Genomic DNA, 23,541 nt, shown 5'->3' with positions numbered 1-23,541 from the left:
GAAGTCTCGGAGCACCTGGCACGGACGAGATCTGAGGAGCCATTAGACGAATGGCAACACACTGCAGTAATTTGGTTTAAAACTTATGTGGTGATTATTTCACTTTCAGGAAGAAACTTGTGCAGCTTATAGTGTATGCTTAAGTTAAAGGGATACGGTACTTGGGGTGAATGGAGTAGAGACGCCGGCCAGTCTGCGTATGCCGGTAGTAAAGTTTGCTGTCAAGTGTATCCACGGATTTGTCAATGGAGGTTCTGCAGAAGCCGTGTTCTAAAGTGTTTGCGCACATGTGAATTGAGTTCTTGTGATTTCAAGCGGTTCCACCCGCATGCTTTCCCCTGGATGACATAATGTCGGCTAAAGTTGTTGACCGCATTGACCCTTTTACGAGTAAGGCTTCGATAAAATCGAAGAAACAAAAACGATCTCAGGGGTCATCACATTATCGGACTAAAAATGCGCCGGAATTACAAGCGCTACCTCACTTGAAAGGTAAGAAAGCCGCAGATATTCGCGAGTTAACTGATGTTGTACGTGTGCAGACTGATTTGGGGTAGTTAGATATGACGTTTCTTGGCACACTTCTCGGGCCGGTGAGTTATTTTAAGAATTCTCCATAGTTTAGGCAGTATGGCTGTCTTATAGTCTGTTTCTGTAATCTCTTCATTTCAGCCGAAGGGTACCAGTCGGGTACCATACCATCAACGATTTCCTCACCACGCCTTGCATCCCTGTGCCTTCATCTAGTATTTTCACAGTTAAATTTTTATTTTTAGTGGTAGAGCTATGATTCGTTGGCGGGCGAGCTCGCTTCTTGGATGATTTGAGTCAGTTTGGTGATGCCAGCGCTTTGGCACCATCTCTGGCACAGCAGTCCGAACGGTGTAGCAGATCTACTGTTGCATCAACGGATTGACGTCTCGACATTTTCATGTCTTGAGGAATATTGCAGGGAATGGAAATGGAAGGTGTACAAGTTCTGGCACAGTATTCACTCAAGAAAATGCAGCTGTAGCAGACACCATCTTTATTGATTTTGTCAATCGGCCCCCCCTCGGCCCCAAGAGAATAGCTTTGGACTCCCCATTAGCCTTTATTTCTAAAAACACAGTCGCAGCTATTTACAGATAAACTATATGCACTAAAGAAGGAGAGAAATATTTAGAGTGCTGGGAATACTGACCTGAAAGTGAAAATAATACTTGATGGATTAACATCAATTCTGTGTTCAGTGATAGAAGTACAGAGGAGATAAACATTTTAGACAGAGACCTTAAGCAGATTTCTGATTTGTTGATACCCACTTATTAAGTTTCTGTCAAGTTCAGATATTAAAAGTTATTGTATGGAAGTTATACCTTTTTATTTATAGGTATTTATATTAATACCCTTTTTATTTATAAGGTATTTATATATTTAAAATTTTTTAAGAGAAACAAGTTGCCATTTCTTTGTGGATTGGACAGTGAAGAATCAATGTACATGGAAAACCTGCACATTGGAATTAGCTTTTGAGATCAATTCTTTTATGGGTGCTCTCATTTCTAAAGGAATCAGATCAATTTTTTATGACTGTAACAAAGTCCTAATCATAATAGTTGTCAACATTGATTAAGTCATTGATGGTTGGCCTGGCTGGAAAAATTAAAAATTGTCACCCAAGTTGAGTTACTGTACAGTAAATAGTTGTTGACAACATAATTTTGTTTATAGTTATTTGATCAAAGATATTCAATGTATAGTTAAGGTTTGCATTTATGATTTCAGATGCTTCTGAAAGTCTTAATCAAGATTTTTTAATTTTATGATAATCTAGTTATCGTTATAGAAATGTTGTGGTGAGCTTAGCAAAAATCCATGTTTCAGATATTTCACTTAATGCTGACATTATGACGCTCTTCATTTTTTGTTTTGTCTACTCCATCTTTTCCTTTGTAAAAGTTCCATACAGAACCCATGCCAAATTGCATGTAGTATTAAACATTCTTTTTTAAGCTATGAACTCAAACCAGGAATTAGACAAGATTAGTATAATAATTTTGTTAAAGTTGTTTTGGACAGTTCTGTTAGACATCTTTTTTGCCAGCACATACTGCTCATAGGTGGAACAAAGTAAAATTCCACATTTTCAGTTGAATGATTACTGGTTGCAGTTGAACTCACTCTAGCTACTGGTGAATGGGAATAATAATAAATGCAAAATTTGTAAAGCGCAAACTCACACTCCTATGAAGCATGCTCTTAACGCCTAAAAACAAGAATGAGACATGGACAGCATACAAGGGACAGGAAAACAAATAAATAATATATAAACAACACAAGAATAAATAACAATACTAATGGTAAATAAAAACAATTACAGAAAATGCAAAGAGGAACCAAGGAACAAGAACTGAGAATATGATAATGATAAGCAGGGAAGGGTGTGAAAAAGAACTAGCATTGTGGGAAAGGTTGTTAGGAGTAATGTTTATGGAAGAGGTGTGTTATATAATGCATTATTCCAAGATCTAAGAAAATATTTGAATAGTGTACTGTTAACTGTTGCCAACATTACAGTATTTGTAATATTTATTTCATTTAATGTTTTAATTAATGTTATGGATCCTATTTATTTAGAAGAGATGCACACTTGGGAAGAGATGTGAAAAACTATCCTGTGCGCAATTACGCAATTATACATTTTTTAGGTTTGTTTCTAGTCGCCAGTGAAGTCATCAAATGAGGATATTAACCTTTTTTTTTTTTTTAAGAAAAGAAATTTTAGGGAGATTATTGAGTACACTCATCTACTGTAAAAGAGGAAAAGGATTTCATTATGTTGATCAATGTTATTCAGTTTCTAAAATTTTAACTTTGAAAAAAAAGAAAACAAGCAGCAACACCTTACACTTACAGATGAATAATAGTGCTGAAAGAGCAATAAGATTTTCTTTTTTCACTTTTGCTCCAGGGACTAGTGCTGTCAAAATTCACCTTACCCCTATCTTTGCCATGTGCTAGATATTGAAATAGCAAGTTGTATTTTGCCACATGTGGGTGTTCAGAATCCTTCTAGAACTTAGCTTAGGTCTACCTCATACCCTTCAGCAGACAGGAATATGTCATCTTCAGGTTTTGAACTATTGTTCCTCAGGACACATAAAAATATCAAGTGGGCAAATGAAATCTGCCTTAGCCTTTTTTAAGACCATTTCTTTCACGATTCCTAGAAACAGGCTGAGGTGAATAAGAAGCTGAGGAACTACCAGAGTCACTGCTGATAATTGTGCCCTTTGTGTCTGCAACTAGCGAAACTGCCTATGGTAAAAGAGTGATGAAAAATGAAAGGAACTTAAAAAAAAATTCATGTTACATTTTTGTGTGGGATCATATTATTATCAGAAACTGGCTCTGACTTACAGACTGTGTTGTGGAGACTGGCTGACTTTGCAATTATGTCGAAAAAGTAGGAAACAACACTTATGATGCCCTTAAATCCCCTGTCAAGTGTCTTACTAAAATAGCTGCTCACAGTCAGGATACTAAACTTGAAAGGAATTTGTGTTAAAGGATAGTCATGGCTGTCATAGAGACCATGCAGTGGAGGTTAGGTTACACAAGAAAAGATTTGGTGAAGATGACATAGACAACATCCATAATGTGACATATGATGTGGCATAAGCATCTTTCTTTTCAGAAGGGTTGGTCAAAGATGGGATTTAATAAAAGTATTCTTTATTTTTAGAATAGGACTTGATATGTAAAAGATATGATTTTACTGCATCATCATCCGTACATCATGCTTTCACTCTGTCTGTATCTAAATGAACTTAGAGCAGAGTTGTTTTGTTACTGTACCTTAACATAAGCATCTATTGTGTGCATGGCTGCGTGACATAATAATGCTGAAGGACATGGTACCACAGAAGTAAGCTGTTGACATTAATGACAAACAGTACTAACCCATTGTCTGTTGGTGACGTTTGACAGATACACCTCCAGCAGAACAGCAGGAGCTGTTCATCAAAAAGCTTCAACAATGCTGCGTGGTCTTCGACTTCATGGATCCTGTGACAGACCTCAAGAGCAAGGAGATCAAGAGAGCCTGCCTGAACGAGCTGGTGGACTATATCACTGCTACTCGCAATGTTCTGACTGAACCAGTCTACCCTGACATTGTGCGCATGGTGAGTTATCTGCATGTATGTGCTGGAGTTATTTTTATTCTTTCACCTGTGATTGTTACATTTGACATGCTTTTAATCTGATACCTCGGGGTTCTCATATGTACATAACTAGTTTATTGTGCAAGTGTGTGGATGTACATAACACGGTGCACAACACACATGCAGAAGGTGCACAGAGTTGCTGACAAAGGTGAAAATGATCTGAGCTCACTGGAGACTGGGGATTTACAGTACATTTCTGACTGGTATTAACAGGGAGTGACCAGGGTCACATAATAACTACAGCTGCATGCAAAGCACAGTAGGTTAGAGGTTTGTGGCCTGAAATTGTGAAATATTAATCGCTAATAACCCCGCCTCTTGCTCTGCCCATTGACCATGCGTGATACATGTGGCCCAGTCTGAGACAAACATGGCTACATGTCAAGCTTACCTCACTTTTCTGCCACGCGACTTTGGTGATCATTTTAATCCCTTTAACATCTCATTTTGACTTCACCAAAGGGTGTGCAGCTTTTTTTTTTAATTGCCACTGCAATTATGCCCATTATGATGGCAAAGAAGGGTAAATGAGGAATTTTTACTAGTTAAATGAGAACAGAAAACAATTTATTAATAATAATATAGTCACGAATCACAGCTTTACATTATTTGCTAAACACCACATTCAGTACTAGCCTAAACTATGATGTAATACCAACAAACAGTGAACACTTGCCTTCATAGTAGTAGCTGTCATTCACCACTTTACAACAAAATTTAGATGTCAAATACTGCTTGTTTTTTGGCTTGACATTTTTATCATTATATTTTTTTACATACTGGCGTTTAATTATTTGATTTGCTTTGGTGCAGATGTAAAAATTATAGTTGTTGACCAGAAGCTCTATGCTAAGCTGCCCATGTGGTTGATCACAAAGTTGTATCCATCTGAGACATTTCTCTTTGTCACGATATGGTTTTGAAAATAGTATGAACTTCATTTGTTCGTTTTCAAGTCTTTCAGGGTACGTAGAATTGGTGTTGAAAACATCCCAAATGCATCTCTTTGCCATTTTTGCTTCACTGAAATCAATGAACGTACTAGTACTAGAAAGGATCCTTGTCTCAGAAGAGGCAAAGTAACTCGACCTGGCAAAATTTCTCCTATGGATTCTCCAAAGTTATGATAAGATTGGTAATGATATCGCTACAATGGGTTGAGCATCTAGTGATTAATAATGCAGAGAGGAGAAAGAATTGTTTTGTTCACTGACATTGCTTTAAATTGATATAATTATAACTTAAGACAAATGATGAATGGACAGAGGTCTTTCTCCTGTCAAGCCCCATCAACTTGAAATAGATGACCCATCAGCCTTTGTCATTCTGATTTTCTTACCACCCTCAAGTGTAAACTTAAGATGCATCTTTTTAGAACAGTGACTTTACTGTACACCTGTCCTGACCTTGAGCAGGCCTAAGGTGTCTGTATTTTCTTCGTGTGTGAGCGGATATTTCTGCTGTAAAAGTGATCATGTTTGTTATTTGTGAATATGGGTGCATGATTGTTGGTCATTCAGTTTACTTCTGTATATCATTTCCGTAAATCGCTGTGAGCAAATTGTTGGAAAAGTGCTATATAATTTAAAGACTCTATGATTGCACAGTGACTTTTCTGCCCACTGTGGTTTTAAGGAACCTCAGAACAATGCTGTGTCACTGTCTGAGCTACACTGGGTATGAAGAGATTGATAGCCAAGCACAGACTTTCTGATCTGTGCTAAGATCAGTAAGAAATAGATGTGATTTGTAGGTCCATACTGAGAAAATACCCTAAGTACGACAAGTACAACTAAGTACGGCCAGTGGATGTCTTTGCCCTGGCCCGTCTGCCAAAATATGAAGTGCACAAGTTTGTTTTTTTAGTAGAAAACCTAGATTCATTTAATTTATCAAATATGACTTGTATTGTTGTACGGCAACACATAACAGACAATCACAGACAAAGTACACAACAATGTGTCTGATGTAGTCATGAGAGAGCATTGCTGGTGGCAGCTGCCTTTAAAGAAAAGGCTGGTGGCAAATTTCTTTGCACCATGACTACTCGTTTTGTTTCAACATATTCTAACCACCTTTTACCGGTGTTGGGATGCCAATGTGTCATTGCTAGTGATCAGATATGTTGTTGGCTTAGCATGTTTAGGTCTTCCCTTCCGGCAAACAGTCGGATCCTAATCATGAGTTCAGTCGTTCAGTGTTTGCTAGCCCTAAAGGTTGCAGTTTCAGTGCAGCAAGTTAGGACTGTAGCAGTTCAACATGATGGGTGACAGGAAAAAAAAGAAAGGTGTATAGTAAATATAGAAAATTCAACAAGTGACAGCACGATTTTTTTCCACAGATGTTGGAGATAAAGCTGTATGTTTAATTTGCTGAGAATGGATCACAGTTTTCAGAGAGATCAATCTGAAACGCCATTTTAGCACAAAACATCCAGCGTATTGCATTAAACTTTCCGAAGATTCAAGGGCAGAAAATTCAGCAATTGGTTGAACAGCTAAAAAAGCAACAAAATAGTTTTGCTCATCAGGTGGTAACAAAAACAAGTTTTATTGTGGCAGATAATATTGTAAAAGAGAACAGGGCGTTTGCAGACAGTGAGTTCCTCAAGAAGTGCATGCTTGGTCGAAATAATGTGTTCGCTGGAAAAGGAAGCATTAAAAAATGGAATTTATCCCAAACATACCTTAATTTTCTGTATCTATTGTCTCTGTCACACAATAGATCACAATAGTTTACATATCTCCTAAGAGCTTTTCCCCAGTCTTGATTGGTTTTGGTATGCAGAAAAAATAATAAACCTTTGCATTAACCTTTGCGTGCAGGGTAGTCAGAAATCACACAGAAAATGCCTGTCATATAAAAAATAATGATGTTCATAGACCTATGGTGCACTTTCTAAAGGAAAAAAACCAGGGATGCCTTAGGCCAGTGCAGACGCATTGCAAATGACCTGTTCCCACATTACACTTACACTGTTTATATCCCTTCATACCTTCATCCATTGCTTTGGGTTCTACTCTTGTACCTCATCGTTATGCTGTTCAGTGTGTCTATATGTACCTCATTGTCCGCTGGCTGTTATCTTTCATTTATCATTATTGGTCTGCACAGAGTGTCATCTATTTTGTTTGTGATGCTGCATGTTATATGTTCACATTATTATTATTAGAGATGTTGGCCCACCTGATGTAGTGTCCTTGGTTATTTGTACATAAACAAAACATATTGTCAAAAACAAGTCTGCATGAAAAATTAGATGATGTAGGATAAAATCTTTATTGCGGAATTTATTTTTCTTGTAAATTTTCTTCGCAGAATTGACAAGAAATTGTGACAGCATTTGCCCCTTGTGATCAAGCTAAATAGGCTCCTACTTTTGGCCATTAGTTAATGTGCATTTTGTGAACTAAATGTTTTTTGCTAAACAAAATGTTTCACTACATTACAAGAGAGCATAATGAATTGAGAAACAGTCTTGCATTATGTACATTGGAGCAGTTTGGAAAAGTAGAAATTTATGATGGAAATATCAGGGAAAGTCAGAGAAGTAATGTTTTTCCGTGTAGCATGAAATCTGTCACAGCCAAGATCTCTTAACATAGCTTTCTTATGAGGAATCATTTTACGGGGCTGAAGGTCATCCAGGACATCCCATATGATCATTGGGGAGTGAGGGTCATTTGTTTGTGCCCATCTTCTCTACCTAGCTGCCTTAACTTCCCCAACCCTCAAAGGATCAGTTGGATGTGTGGGTGGGGGAGTATGCTCCATCACATGGGTATCAAACTGGCTAGTAAGCACCTTGGTTTTGAATGCCCTTAACCACTAGTTGATCCTCTTCCCAAGTAACTGAACACATTGTTGAAGATGTGACCATAGCAAATTTTGACATGACAGTCATTTTAAAAAATTGCAAAATAAAGTTGCATATTTAACAGTATGTTTCTCATCAAGAAAGTTTTTGTTAAAAAAAAGCAGTTCCCCCAACTTCTCAGTTGCTGGGGAGGGAGGTGTGAGAGATTGCACTTTTCTTTCAGCCAGCTTTTTTTATGAGGGCGCTGCCCATCTCCTCTCTCTTGCTGCCTTACCTTTCCCAATTCTCTGAAGAGTCAGGTAACACATTTAACAGCTAGGCATACTGGGGGAGGTTTGCTGTGCCACATGGGTTGAACTGGCCTCTGGATTTGGACACCAGTGTTTTAACTACTTTGGCTATCCACTTCCCCTGTTAAGAAAACGTTTTAGACAAGCTGAATGTTGCAGCATGGCTGTTGTTGTGTTGATAGCTTGTGAAGGTGCTAACCATAAATAAAGCACTGCATACTAGTTTTACTAGATGAGACCTTATTGTCACACTTTTATAGTTGTGATGTCTTGCTGTTGTATGGTATGGCAGTGAGTAAAGAAAAATTATGATGCCTTGTTCTTTTTCTATTTACCTCTTTCTTTTCTTGTCCATTTGTCTATGAATTTATAAGTGTATGTGTGTATAGTGACAACTGTGAATGTACACATATATGTACAACACATTCTCTCTGTCGACATCTCTCGCATGCTTCCCCCTTCCTCTCTCTCACACAGAACAACACATGTAGAAAACATAGGCAATTGTATTAACATATGAATGTAATTTGTAAAACACACCCTGTGAACATCTCTTTCACACAGAACAATGCATGTACAAAACATAAGCACTTGAATGCACATCCATAAATCTGTACATTTGTAGAAATAATGTAGGCAGGTAGATAGTTTCTAGCCTGTATTAAGACACTAGGAGTCTATGTTTGTCTTATCTTCTTGCAACTTTTGAAAAAAACAAATTATGTTTACAGATAGCATGTAACATATTTCGAACTCTTCCTCCAAATGACAATCCTGACTTTGATCCAGAAGAAGACGATCCAACTTTAGAGGCTTCATGGCCACATCTACAGGTGAGGAAAGCAAAAAGAACAGAAAAATTTGAAGTATGAAGAATGATGTAAATAAACTTAAATTATAAGTATGACATAAACTTAAAAGCTGCTTCATGTTTAGAAAAGAGGGTGGGGATCTTATCTTACTTAAATATTTTTTTTTGTAGATTATTTTTCTGATCTATTACACACTTGTAACAGCCCTTGACAGTATGTACAAGATAATCTGGATTTAACAGCCAACACACAAGTAGGACCTAGACGTTAACATCGCCCCACCAGAGAAGCAGGAAATCATCATTAAGTCCTTGAAGAATAGACAGGCACCAGGTCAGGACAATCTGAATGCTGAATTATTCAAGGCAGACCCAGAACTGGCAGCCAATATCCTGCAACCCCTATTTACCGCGGTATGGGAAGGGAAGCAAGTCCCAGATGACTGGACCAGAAGAGTGATCGTCAAAATCCCAAAGAAAGGATCCCTTAGCGACTGCAACAACTGGCGAGGAATAACTCTCCTGTCCATCCCGAGCAAGATCATGACAAAGATCATCATCCAACGAATCTCAGAGGCAGTGGACACACAACTTAGAGAAGAACAGGCTGGTTTTCGTAGAAGAAGAGGATGCACCGACCAGATATTCGCACTACGCAACATCATTGAACAGTGCACAGAGTGGCAGAGGCAGCTCTATATTAACTTCGTAGATTTCCAGAAGGCTTTTGACAGCATCCATAGAGAGAGCCTTTGGCGCATCCTGAGAGCATACGGAATACCAATGGAAATTGTACTATTGATCAAAAGCTTCTATGCGAACTTTTCATGCTGTGTTGGAAACAGTGACATCTACTTTGAGGTCGGGACCGGAGTGAGACAGGGCTGCGTGATGTCTTCCCTGCTCTTTAACCTTGTCATTGACTGGGTAATGTGCCATACAACGGAAGATGAACCAAGGGGCATACGATGGACACTCTCCACGAACTTAGAAGACCTAGACTTTGCCGACGACCTGGCCCTGCTGTCACACACCCACCGGCACATGCAGGAGAAGACGATTCGCCTGCACACTTTTGCGCAGCAGGTCGGACTGCACATCAGCCGGACAAAGACAGAAGTGATGACCCTGAACACCACCAATCCAACACCGATCAGCATAGAGGGAGAAGACCTGCCGATGGTTGAAAGCTTCACCTACTTGGGCAGCGTGGTCACGCAAGATGGAGGAGCAGGCCGTGACATCCAGAGCAGACTGAGCAAAGGCAGGGGCATCTTTTGTAGCCTACGAAACATCTGGAAGTCGACACAGTACAGCATCAATACCAAGCTGAGACTTTACCAGAGTCTGGTCATGTCCACTCTACTGTATGGCTCGGAGTGCTGGCGAATGACTGACAGCAACCTCAACAAACTGTCAGTCTTCCACACCAAAAGCCTGCGAAGAATCCTGGGCATCTTCTGGCCAAGGACAATCTCCAACGAAGAACTACTTGCCCAGTGTGGGCAGGAGAGTATGGCCACCATCCTGTTGAAGAAGCGATGGCGCTGGATTGGTCACGTCCTCCGAGGCGGGAGCAACTCCATCATAAAAACTGCCTTACACTGGACGCCAGAAGGAAAACGCAAGCGAGGTCGGCCCAAGATCACCTGGCGCCGAACTGTGGAGGCAGACATGAAGACCCTAAACCTCAGCTGGGGTACTGTGGGGAGTCTAGCCCAGGACAAGCAAAAGTGGAGGACCTTTGTCACTGCCCTACGTGCCGACCGGCATAACGGGCAATAATAATAAATAATAATAATACACAAGTATCATCATGGTACTGGTCGATTGATTGTGTGTGACGACAAGGTCTTCTCCATCTGCGATCTTTCTCTGTCTGAGGAGCTACTGTAGTCTGGGCCTGATGTCTCTAATTTGCAGTTGGTCTGTGACAGCTTGTATGCTGGGACTAGGCCTATTCTTCTCTTTACCTGCTCTATCACTGATGGTATCACATGTATGTTGATAAAACATACCGACAGTTTCTAGCCTCTCTTCTCAGCTTCATCAGGTCCACAGCCACCACACACCACACAACAGACTGAAAGCCTGGATGTTCATTAATAAAAATGAATGATGACAAAACTGAGGTCCTTTCAGTAGGCTCTTCGTATAGAAACTGAAATGTGTGCCATCCTCGGCTGCTTACTTTCTCTGTGGTAAACATCTCTTGTTCCCAGACCATCCAGAATCTTGATCACATCAACACATCTTTTGAATCTCACATCATTGCAGTCTGTAAGTCCATCTTTGTTGGGCTTTGGAGGATCAGTCACATCCATACCTTTTTGTCAGTTTCTGCAACGAAAAAGCTCATGTTTACCATTGTATTGTCTTGGCTGGATTACTGCAACTCTACTCATTGATCTTCCTAGTTGGACAAGCTTCAGAGGGCTCAGAATAATGTTGCTGATATTTGGCCTAGGTGACCACACTACCCTTCTCCGCAAGCTGACATTGTCCCGTCTAGGTGACCTCACTATCATTCTCCACAAGCTTCAATGGCTGCCTCTCCAAGCTTTCGTTGGTTACAAGATGGCCACACTTTGCTATATTTGTCTTCACAGTCTTGCCCAACAATCCTGTCTCAGCTGCTGATGCCTTACCACAGGTGTGCCCAGCCTACAGCCCGCGAAGATGCCTGATGCAGCTTTCTCATTTTAATGGGACAAGGGTGACATCACCCTGACGCCATCAAAGGCTTATGATTTCTTCCTAACCAAATCTTACATTTTGGTATATCGCTGCATAATTTAATTTTTAACGTCGGCATGATTCTGGCAAAACTGCCATGATTTTATATCCTTGGCAAATGCAAACCTCAGGCAAGAAAAGGTTGGGCACCACTGCCTTACAACCTTTGTCATTTTCTGTGTGTGTTTTCTTGTGTTGCCCTCCTATGTGTGCCATGCCTCATATGGAAGAAAGTTGACAGATACTTCTTTTCAGGCCCTGCTATTTGAAATTCTCTATAATATTCTCTTTGAACTGTGACTATATTTAAAGCTTTCAAGTCTGATCTCAAATATCTGTAAGAAATGTTTTGTATAATAAGCATACCATTCCACTCACTCCTGAGTTCATCATCTTAATCTGTTGACTTAGTTCATGATTGCTGACGCTAGTATTTTGTGTATGGTTGATTGGTGGTTCATTTGTATTCTTTTATGTACAGCACATTGAGCTTATATCGACGTGGGAAACATGCTCTACAAATTTAGTTATTGCTGTTTTTACTATTGTTAAAATGTTTGTCCTATTAAATATTGCTTGTCAGATTATAAATACCTGAGTTGTTTTTTTTTTTGTTTTTTTGTTGCAGATTGTCTATGAATTCTTTCTGCGGTTCTTAGAATCTCCAGACTTCCAGCCAAGTTTGGCAAAAAAGTACATAGATCAAAAATTTGTCCTTCAGGTAGGTGATGTATTGGATTCAAAAAGTACTGTAGCAAAAGATAACCTTTGGGGAATAGGTCCTTGACGGAGTACTAGCTTAGTTTAGTCCTTGTTAATCCTTGAGGAGCATAGGGCCACAACAAGGCAGAGTGCTTCAAGTTAACTACTAATCTTGATGACCTTTATTTTATGCATTTAATATGTTAATATAGATTGCTTGTCTACGTGTCCATTCCCAAAGGTGAGCTTTGGGAGTAGGATTCTTCACTTCAGCAACTTTATACTTAATTGTCTTTGAAAGCTACATGAGTAATAATATTTTACTGATTTGTGATGTTCACATATTACTGTTACCATTTGATTTGTTTTTTTTATCTGGTGGTGAAAGTATTTTTTGTAAGTATTTTTGTTGACAAGACATAAGCATATTTTGTTGTATTCTGCCTTTTGGCAGCTGCTGGAGTTGTTTGACAGTGAAGATCCTCGGGAACGTGATTTTCTGAAAACTGTGCTGCACAGAATATATGGCAAGTTCCTAGGACTGAGAGCCTTTATCCGGAAACAAATCAATAACATATTCCTCAGGTACTTTTTCCTCTGCACACATTCACCTTCAAAAGTCTTTCTCAAATATTACTTCAGCTTCTATCCTTCAGGTTGCACCATTTTCACTGCTTTGTAATACTCTTCCTAGAGAGGTTTTTTTTGCTTTTTTTTCCATCCATGAGGACAATATTTTAACTATTATAGCCAGATTCATATTTTGAAATATTTCAGAATGGGTGGAGATCAATTTTAAGGTAGTTATATGTTTTGGGCGGACCATATGAAAACTTAAACATTCTTTACACTTACAAAATGCATTTACAGGACTCTTCTTCTTGTTCCTAATGACCCCCAATGGAGCAGAGGGGAATTTTACAGGACTCTAGGTCTTTTTTTTTTTTTTATCTTGTATAAAAGGTTCATTGAATGTAACCTACATATGTAGCTTGTCCCACTCATGCTGGCAGGTTTATCTATGAGACCGAATCCTTCAATGGCGTTGGGGAGCTGCTGGAGATTCTGGGGAGCATCATCAATGGCTTTGCCCTGCCTCTCAAAGCTGAACACAAAGTTTTCCTAATGAAAGTTTTGATCCCACTGCATAAGGCTCGTAGCCTCAGCCTTTACCATGCACAGGTAGGTCAGAGAAGTGTGCTGAGACTGGAAGAGGCACGACTAACATCTAGTCTTTACACGCAGGTCATGGCATCCACCAAGCAAGTTGTTTTAGTCAGTCCTAAGTGTGGGAGATGGACCGCACATTATAAATGGGCTTACCGCTGTCGTGAGCAAGGGAAGAAATACAGGGCCTTTTGTGTACCTAGAGCCATGTTGTAATCAAATTGAGATCTATATTCTAGCTCACCACACACCTAATTATACGATAGAAGTTGTGTAGGATGGACTTTGTTCAAAATGAGACTTAAAGTTATGTGATGAGTCTAGAGATGTTGTGTTCTTTAACTCTAGCCACCAGTAGACCACAAAGCTTCAAACAAATTTTATTTGCTTGATACATCACTGGCAGTGAGAAGCTTCTAACTTGAACCTGACACAACTTAAAAATTATTATTATTATTGCTTTATACAGTGAGAACCTGATAGTGACAAACTCCAGTGTAATAATCTACAGCAATATTTGATAGACATTGCAGAGAACATACAGTACATTTTATGAAATGTGGGAAGCTTGTAGTAAAATTTGTGTAAATATTGTGTTATTACTCCCAGTAGATGTCATGTCAGCTTCTTTCTCAGACTTAATTTCCTTACTTTCAGCTGGCTTACTGTGTTGTTCAGTTTCTGGAGAAGGATGCTGCACTAACTGAGGATGTGAGTGATATAAAGCAAAGAGAGTTTTTTGGGGCAGACTGTTCTGCTGTGTTTGTACTCTGTAAATGTCATCGAAATGAATTGAGAAGCACCAGAAAGTAATAGGCAAAATCTTGTATGTTTGCATTCATGCAGCTTAGCGTCTTTTGGTTTGGGTGTCACTGAAAATTTAAAGTGGAAAAAATATGACCTGATGGTTTTGGGTCTTGGTCTTGATTTTGATGCAACTTTATAAACATTGGGATTAGAAAGAAGTCTGGTGGACATGCAATAAAGATAGGCAGAAGTGAGCTCGATGGCAAACTGCCATTTGGTTAAATAAAAGATGATGCTAAAACAACTAATTAAAAGCAAGGCTTGGAGCTGTTGTCAGACATAATTGATGTTTTCAAAAACTCCTTGATGTATTCAAGATAGAATTACTAACACTAAGAGTTTAAATTAGCAAGAATTAATGGTAAATATACAAGGATTATCTTTATAGTTTTAAAACATTTTGGCCTGTTTAAATCTCTAATTATAGTCTTCATGATAGCTTCAGCTGAACATTTCTTTGACCAGAAACAAAAGCTAAGACTAAAATATGAAGAGTTGTTCAGAAATTGCAGAGGAAGTGTAATGCACCAGTCAGTTCTATAGCAGCATTGTAGACATGATATATATATACACACACAGAAAAAAAATTAATGTTTTTTTTTTTTTTTGCATGGTTTAGGTAATTAAGGGATTACTGAAATTTTGGCCAAAGACCTGCAGTCAGAAAGAGGTAAGCAGCCATTTTGTGTTTTTTTGTTTGCTATTTTCCTGTTTTAAGCTTTAACTTTTTTTTTTAAACAAGGGGAATTGAGCTTAAAAAAAAACCCTGGTAGATTTGAAAGTAAGTGAGCATTTTGGAAGTTAAATGTTGGGGATTGATGCAGATCTTTCTTCTAAACTGCCTGACGTGCAGATGACAGGAACTTGATGGTTATTTGTCTCACTTATGCAAATAGCAGGATTTTTTTTTTTTTAATTTTGAGAAATGTGTTTCTTTAACAAGTAATGCTGATCCTAAATGTTCTTTCCCAGTCTTAACTGTCAACAGTAGCCTTCAGAGTTTCCTGCTTATCTCCCAACTGGGCATGTGTTTTGTTTTTGACAAAGTATGTTTATATGAACTGTGAGGAGTTTATAGATAAAAACAGTTGTCTGCGATGGTCCACATTGTGAAGGGTCAGATGAATGTCTTGTCAGGTGATGTTCCTGGGTGAAATTGAAGAAATACTGGATGTGATAGAGCCCAGCCAGTTTCAGAAGATCATGGAACCTCTGTTTAAGACCATAGCACGATGTGTGTCTAGCCCTCATTTCCAGGTGTGTAAACACCCATTTACAACATGCCTTTAATACATGCTTTGTTCCTTTTACTCTGTGCCTTGCAGTATCCGGATGTATGTATGTACAGTGTTCAAGTGTGCTTTAAAAAACTGTAGACCCAGCTGTAAGTCATGAAAGCTGATTTGTTACCACAGAGACACAGGTATAAGTCCTGAAAGTTGATCTCTTGCAACTTTAAGAAACTATAGACACAGCTATAAGTCCTGAAAGTTGATCTGTTATAACAGGTGGCTGAAAGAGCTCTCTATTTCTGGAATAATGAGTATATCATGAACCTGATTGAGGAGAATTCCAGCGTTGTGTTGCCCATCATGTTTCCTGCCTTGTACCGCATCTCAAAGGAACACTGGAACCAGACGATTGTAGCACTGGTATACAACGTCCTCAAGACATTTATGGAGATGAACAGCAGACTCTTTGACGAGCTGACGTCCAATTACAAAGCTGAGAGACAAAAGTGGGTTTTACCATACATGGGTGCAGAAGCACATTTAGATCGGGACATGCATGTGTGTGCAAATGTAAATGATCCCAAATGTATATATGTACATATATGTGCATATGTAAATGGGCATACAGGCATGTGCACACACACACACTGTCTCTTGTGAGACTGAGAAAGCATGTGAGTATTTTGTGTGTGCATTTAGTACACTTTTCCTTTTACTTGCATTTTCCTGTTTTCTTTCTTCCTGCAGAGAGAAGAAAAAAGAGAAGGATAGAGAAGAGCTCTGGAAACGGCTGGACCGTTTAGAGCTGAACAGCAAGAATAAAATTGTCAACAGCTCTTAACATCCAGCACCTTAGCCCCTGGACTCGTCTGCCAGCCTGCTCCCCATGGAGGTCAAAAGTCGACCCACGTTGAGTTGATGGCTAGCTGTCAGACTCTTGACTTCTTTGCTGTTTTGCATTCAAGCATTTGCTCTGTTGCGCGCACACATTGTATCATTTCATTGCCTGTTTTCTCATCAACAGTCAACTACTCCCCATCCCTGAACTTGTCTTTACTTTGGTCCTCCTTGTTTGGGATCAAACAAAATCTGAAACAGCCCCATCCTATCTGACAGTTGATTTATTCACTTTAATGTCTGTTTCTCCCGCTGGGATTGAGTCAGATTTCCCATGTGCATTTGTTGTGTGTCAGAATATTTTTGTTCTGCAACTAACTCTATTAACTAACCACGTTAGTTTGGTGCGTCATTCAAAAGAAGCAGTGCCATGCCAGAGGCAGATGCCCCAGCAAGCCACACAATCATTATCTATATTGCATGTTTTATATGGATCCCCTTTGTACCTCACCCATGTTTGTTTATGTGGACAATAGAGAGAGAATGTGTGTGCCTGCCTATTGCACATACATTGAGCTTGTTTGCAGAGGTGAATGTGTGCATAAAAAGTGGCATTGTCATCAGCAAGATCCCCTGTGCACAGGTTATGTGTCAAACAATGTATTGCACAGGTTGTGTGCCAAACATAACGCACTGCATGAACTCGCTTACAGCTAGGGCTTTGTTCCAGAGTCAGAGTCCAAGAAACAGTTTCAAGAAAGCATTATCATTCAACTCTCTTGGTGATGTTTTATTGTCAACGTGTTTATTGTTCCGGATTGTCAGAGGCTTGAAAGTCTGTGGGACAGGTGATGTAAAATCTGAAACCTTTTAAAATTTCTAGTTTACATCGAAGTTGGTTTAATTTTTTTAAGAACGGTATATGTAGAGAAATCATGATTGTTCTGTTTCATAGTGTAATTTTTATAGAGTATGCTGGGTTTTTTTTCTCAGAAGCACCTTTAAAGGTGAAATTTTGAAATGGTTAGCCTCAGTATGGATTTTGAGTTTGATGATGAACCTTGACTGAGATGTGTGGATGGTCATCATGGGCTTTACGGACCATTTTTAAGGAAAAGAGTTATTGCATTGTGTACAAAGAAATCTTTCCTTTCTTCCTGAGAGATGTTAAAAGAAGTAGAAAAAAAATCTGGCATGTCTGTTGCTTCACATGTTTTTCGGGTGGGAGCGCAAGTATTTGCTGTAATTTTTCATCAGCCTAGCAACATTGTTCTTGGTTGTAAAAAATACTTTCTTGGGTATGGCATTCTTTACAAAAAAAGGAAAAAAAACCTTTCAGAAATATTTTGTCATTATAGTTGTTGTCTGTTGTGTGCTGCTAAATTTTGTTTTGTCTGACTTCAGCACTGTGAGGATAAAACCTCAGCTAACTAAAGTCTAAAATTGTTGCTGAAGAAGGGAGACCAAAGCATAGTACATTTACTTTGTGTGCAGTAACATATTCTGCTAATGTTGGTGGGTAAGTGGGTCTGCAATTTTAAGTGATTTTTCTTTCAAAGATCTTTGTAAAATGGGATTCAGTCCCATCAGAGTTTACTGGAAACAGCAAGTGAAGTTATATCCTTACAGATGATTCTCTATTGTAATAATTTTTTTTTTTTGTGGGAGGGAAAGGGGGAAAATTTCTGCACACTATCAAAAAGCTCTGGCATCTAGGCTATGTATACTAAAGAAAAGAGCGTGTTTTTGTTTTTGTTTTATTTCGATGTATCCATTTGTCTTGAGTCCTACAGAATTGCTTTGCTGTGCAACCTGCATACATACAATTGTGCACACATATGCACAACAGCATGACTGGCTTGTGCATGCTGTAATATATGTACATGCATGTCCAGGAAGCCTTGTGAGGAAGGCTTGTTCAGTTCGCTGTCCTCATTTGAGGAAGAAGTTGCTGTGTGTTAAAATCTAAGCATGTCTTCTCTATGTTGACTGTCATACGCTTAAACCACCTCACCTCATCCCATAGGCCCATCACCAGCCTTTGTCATGTAGCTGGCTTGCTGTCCTCCCCAACTCTTGTGCACACCCATCATGACCTCATCATCACCTGCCTATGCTCTTGTTTTGTTGAGAGCCTTCCCATCATCCACTACTTTACAATGTATCATATTGCCTTGTACAGAAGTGCATTCACTCCCCTTGTTTCAGTCTCTCCACTGAACGAGTCAGACAAGTATCAGAGTTATGAACTAATTTAATGATAATAATAATAACAATAATAATAATAAGTTGGCATGTGTGAATGTGGACTATAAGCTTTGATGCCCGTGTGAGTGCTGGAGACGGAAGAGGAAGTCGGATGGCATGCAGGCAGGCTCGGTATCTCTGGCACCCCCATGTGATACTAACACGTGTGACGTTGGTCTGCATGTTCTGTTATTGTGTGTCATGGCAGTACAGGCAAGTTGGTGTGTGATGCTTTGCTGCATTTTGTCCTGCCAGTCTGCACTTCAATTTGTTTTGGTCTTGTGCTGCCATCTCGACGAACAACCTCCAGTAGTAGTTGTGCTGGCTGATTGCTAAATGACTGTTTTTTTTTTTTTTGTTTTTGTTTGGCTTCCTGTTTGGTTCTGGAAAGGTGCTGTGGCCATTTTAACAGTCTACTGAGTGTTGGTACATTTATTTGTATATATTTATATATGTTTCTCTTGGTCCTTATATATTACAACCATGCAGAAGTGCGTGCATGCATGTTTGTATGCATGTGTGTACAAATGTGTATGTGCATTTCACTTAATTTCTTTCACCTTTATCCAGACTCCATTTGTTTCTGCTCTTCTACATTTATCAAAGTGGGTGGTTCTGAGAGGCGGCCAGCAGCAAATGTCATGTGAAGCAGACATTCATCATTGTGCTGTCAACTTGTGTATCATTCATGCCATGAACCTGTTGCTGGAATCTTGTGGGATTTTATTTCATGAACGTCATTATTACACTCAGGTGTGGCACTGTCTCTGTGGAACTCATGCTGTCTTAATGAAAATCTTGACAAAGACACAGGACACACATTTGTGAAGTAGGCTGCTAGGCAAACAGATTGTCACAGCATGAATGGGAACGATCTGAGCGCAAACAAAAGGCCAGTTCTCTTAGAGCATTAATGTGTCTCATTGAAGATGTGAAAGCATTTAACAGATGACATAGCTCTCTCCACTTTGAAAATTATTTCAAGTCACTCACTAGGAACAAGCATCTTGTTTGGTGGTCATAATAAAGAGTGGCAAAGCGATATTTACGATAATAATTCTTGAAACCCATTTTAAATACTGAGTAAATTACAACAGTTTGTTACTTTTCCAATGTAGCCATATGAAAATAGCATTTCAAATGAAAAAGTCCAGTTTCATTAAAGAAATAGTATAGACCATCTCTTTTTACTTAAAGAGAAGGCGAAAACTGATGCAGACAAGATTTGGTATGAATGCAGCTTAGCAAACTTGACAGTGATGCAGACAAGATTTTGGTATGAATGCAACATAGTTTTCTTTTTAAGCTGTAGGATACCATGTTACTGTGTACTTAAATGAGTTCGGAAAATGGTGTGAAAAATTATTTTGAAGCATAAACATCTGGCAAGTTGAGATTGTTAGGAGATGTTAAGGATGTTTTCAAAAGTGCTGTGGGCAGTTTTTTGTTGTGGTGTTTGCTGATATTTGTAAAATGTATATGCACAGGACATTTCTTGTCTGGTGGGTGGGGGTAAGGAAATGATAAAAGGCAGTACAGTACAGTACTTACAGTTCTTGTTCAATAATTGTGTCTCTTGATAGAACTATGAGCCTCTCTTGTTTCCGATCTGTCAATACTGATTGCTTGTATGTCTTTGTTTTGATATCTTCTGGAATATGCCATCGTATCATCAGCTTGACCTCCATCTTGTAATAGGCAGCGTGCTTAGTCCATATTTGATTTCTTGCTGGCTGTATAAGTTGTCATGGCTTATAGATTTCCTAAACCAACAACTGTCAATATCTAGTGTGATGATCATGTGACTTTTCTGCCAAATGGGAAGACTGCTTGAGATAACTAGTAACCAAAAATAGTTTATAAATGGATGTATAAATAGAGTGTTAGAAATGTTAGTCTAGCAGGATAATGAGGAGGGGGTATCAGACAGCTGTAGTTCATTCAAACTACAATGGACAAATACAAATTGTGTCTTGAACAAAGATGTTGACCAGTTTTTTCCCACCCTTTTTTGTGATGTTTTTGATTGGGTTAAAAGTGGATAGTAAATGTAATGTGTATGTATTTTAGGCATTATTGTTTTTGCAATAAGCATGAATTTTTGTTCCATTTGTGTGGGTAGACCAGTGGAACCAAGATTAATATACTGTAACATTGTTTAGGTAGACTTAGTTGCCAGTATGAAAAGAGAAACTTCAAAAAGTCAAGGTGAGACAGTATTTTATGGCATACAAAAATCTTCAAGAATATGCTTATATGAGAATCATTCATTTTTTTAAGGTATGTACGGTACTTATCTTTAGCTTTTTAACGCTACATTCAATGTAAAGAATATTTTGATGGTTACATTCAGCATAAAGGATATGAGGTTTAGAGAGAGAAGAGATGACTGAGGTAGTGACAGGTGGAACTGGCAGACAGAAACAGTCCTTACAGTGTGGCAAGCAATTTATGTCATATTTTGATTTTTGATCTCAGCTACAAGATTCAGGCTTGGCACCAGTGGTCAGACACATTTGAATGGGCTCCATTAATGCAGAGGTCATTTGTCACAGTTCTTGGCAGTTTTCTGTCAGCTCTTGTTAACCTCAAGCATTACTGACATAAAAATATCCTCAGGCATAAAGAATTCAGTACCTTGTATTTGTAAAAGAAAGACATTCATGTTAAGACATACAGTATGATCAGTGTGTTGTGTGGATACTATTGGATGGAATGATTATATATTTATAAACCTTTGGAATGCTACCAAGCAACCTAGAGTCTGAATGTTTAAGATACTTGTTTTTTTTTCCCCAGCAAGCAGTTTTGTTACTCAAATTAAGCTTGAGAAATTAGTTGGAACAATGGAGTCCCATGCCACTTGGGCATGCTGCTTCATTCTTGCGAACTTTTTTTCATTTTTAGTTTTTCTGCTATAGGGATGACTGCTGTTGGTGTTCTAATGGTCATCACAAGTTTGAAGGGAAGGGTTTGTTAATTCTTGTAGGCTTCAGGCAGTGGTTGACCAGATGACTAGCATGCTTTCTTCTCTCATGTGTATTTGTCTGGGAGAGATTGCATGCATGAACCTGTCCTCATGCATATGTGCATGCACATGCATCTGGGAGTGATTGCATGCATATATGCACCTCTATCCTCACACGTATGTGCATGCAAATGTGTCTGGGAGATATTACATGCATGTATGCACCTCTTTTCTGTTGCTAGTCTTGAGGCAAAGGAACAAGAATGAACGTGAACTGGTGAATTGTATGATCAAGTTTTTATCAAATCTATTGCAATCTTCACTGTGGTGGTCTTCATGTTCTTGTGCTTAATCTCCCCTTTTCATGATAACAAAAACTCATTATGAGATACAGAAAATCAGGTTTGGTAGTCGGACAGCATGGGGGATGGAAGTGCAATCTGAAAGTACATTTGGGTGGAGCAGCTCTGAGTACGAGTACTTGTTATTGCATACTGCCTGAGTGACACCAGTTACACAGATCTGCAAAGTCGGGTTTCCTTGTATCATGAGAGCTGGTAATGCTTATTAGTTCCTGTGAGCAGCGAGTGCCATTACCTACCATACACTTGGCCTTGCCACCACTCTTTCCTTATATATCTCAAGCAAGTGGTGTTTGTGGGTAGAACATGCATATGTGCTTCAGTTTGGGTCTTTTTATGTAGCAGTGCATGTTGTATTCTGTATAAGTTGTCGCTGAGGAGAAGGTGTTCTGATTCATGTTAGGATTTTATATTTCCTCTTCCCATCATACCCTAAAAAGAAGACAAGACCCAGTGTCAATCACCACCCAGATGTGAAGAGGGCTGCAATAACTAAAAGTATAAAAAAAGGAACAAAACACAAAATAAAAGGCAAGTGATGGTGGGTGTAACTTCTTTTGTGTTGAACTACCTTTGTTCCATTCATTTGTCATCCCTGCAGGTCTGCTGTGTACTTTAATAAAGAGGAAAGTGTGTTGGGAAATAGTTTTCATTATTTCTGATCTGCTTGAATGTCCACCACTGTCCAGTCACGGGGACTGTCATATGCTTGGTCGCCAGTTTGAATTGTAAGCAACCCGTTTTCCCAGGCTGCTTTCGTGTTCTTTTCTGTCGCTGTACTGTGCACTTTAAAAAAAAAATAACTGGTGGAAATGAGTGGGAATATTTGTGTCATTTCTGGTTGTAGTAGCAAGCAAATGTGCCCTCTCTTTCCCTACCTACCTTCCACCACCTGTTCCTTTAGAGTCTGTAGTCTTGGCTCTTGTCTTGCAGCAGATGTGTTGGTAACCATAGCAATTGGTGAGGTGATTCACCAGAAAAACTGTTTTCCCATTAAATGAGACGCTAGTGATACTCATGTGTTATTTCATAAATAAACTGCAGTTATCTTTCACTGGAGTCTTTGATGCTGCTACAAACTGGGTCTGCGTGCGTGTGCTTATGTGTGAACTCTAGATGGCTGCCTAACTGGTGATGCTAAATGACATATGAGGATAACTTGCTGTTCTATTTGTAATTGTAGACTCTACTGGTGAACAACTACAATAATCAGAGTCTTCAAATATTTGGCCAATGAGCCCTTCCAGTGGGGGTGAGATTATTTTTGATAGGTTGTATGCCATAACTTTTACACTTAGGTCTTCCAACATGCTAATTATTTTAAATGGCATCAATATATGGCAGATACACAGTT

General features: G+C 39.0%; 1 protein-coding gene across 2 annotated transcripts; it reads left to right on the top strand.

The window, feature by feature from the left end:
• On the top strand, positions 1–23,241 carry LOC112570000 (serine/threonine-protein phosphatase 2A 56 kDa regulatory subunit epsilon isoform-like). 2 transcript variants are annotated; one of them, XM_025248148.1, is made up of 11 exons: positions 1–492; positions 3,973–4,169; positions 9,050–9,151; positions 12,494–12,586; positions 13,022–13,152; positions 13,581–13,749; positions 14,392–14,445; positions 15,161–15,211; positions 15,679–15,798; positions 16,050–16,279; positions 16,521–23,241. In XM_025248148.1, exons 1-11 carry the CDS (start codon positions 351–353, stop codon positions 16,612–16,614), a joined length of 1,383 nt encoding a protein of 460 aa, XP_025103933.1. In that variant the 5' UTR covers positions 1–350; the 3' UTR covers positions 16,615–23,241. The 2 variants fall into 2 exon arrangements, with proteins under 2 accessions (XP_025103933.1, XP_025103934.1); XM_025248149.1 differs by lacking the exon at positions 16,521–23,241 and adding an exon at positions 16,384–16,404 and having other exon boundaries at positions 16,050–16,331.
• The last annotated feature ends 300 nt before the right edge of the window (positions 23,242–23,541 follow it).

This window comes from Pomacea canaliculata, linkage group LG8 (assembly GCF_003073045.1).
Source record: "Pomacea canaliculata isolate SZHN2017 linkage group LG8, ASM307304v1, whole genome shotgun sequence".
Taxonomy (NCBI): Eukaryota; Metazoa; Mollusca; class Gastropoda; order Architaenioglossa; family Ampullariidae; genus Pomacea; species Pomacea canaliculata.
Note: the sequence above shows the minus strand (reverse complement) of the source record. Positions and strands in the feature narration are given on the sequence as shown.

Excerpts from the sequence above, each read along its gene's own strand:
- LOC112570000 (XM_025248148.1), top strand. The coding sequence starts at position 351 with ATGTCGGCTAAAGTTGTTGACCGCATTGACCCTTTTACGAGTAAGGCT. Across the intron at positions 9,152-12,493 it reads CTTCATGGCCACATCTACAG|ATTGTCTATGAATTCTTTCT; the intron begins GTGAGGAAAGCA and ends TTTTTGTTGCAG. Across the intron at positions 14,446-15,160 it reads ATGCTGCACTAACTGAGGAT|GTAATTAAGGGATTACTGAA; the intron begins GTGAGTGATATA and ends TGCATGGTTTAG.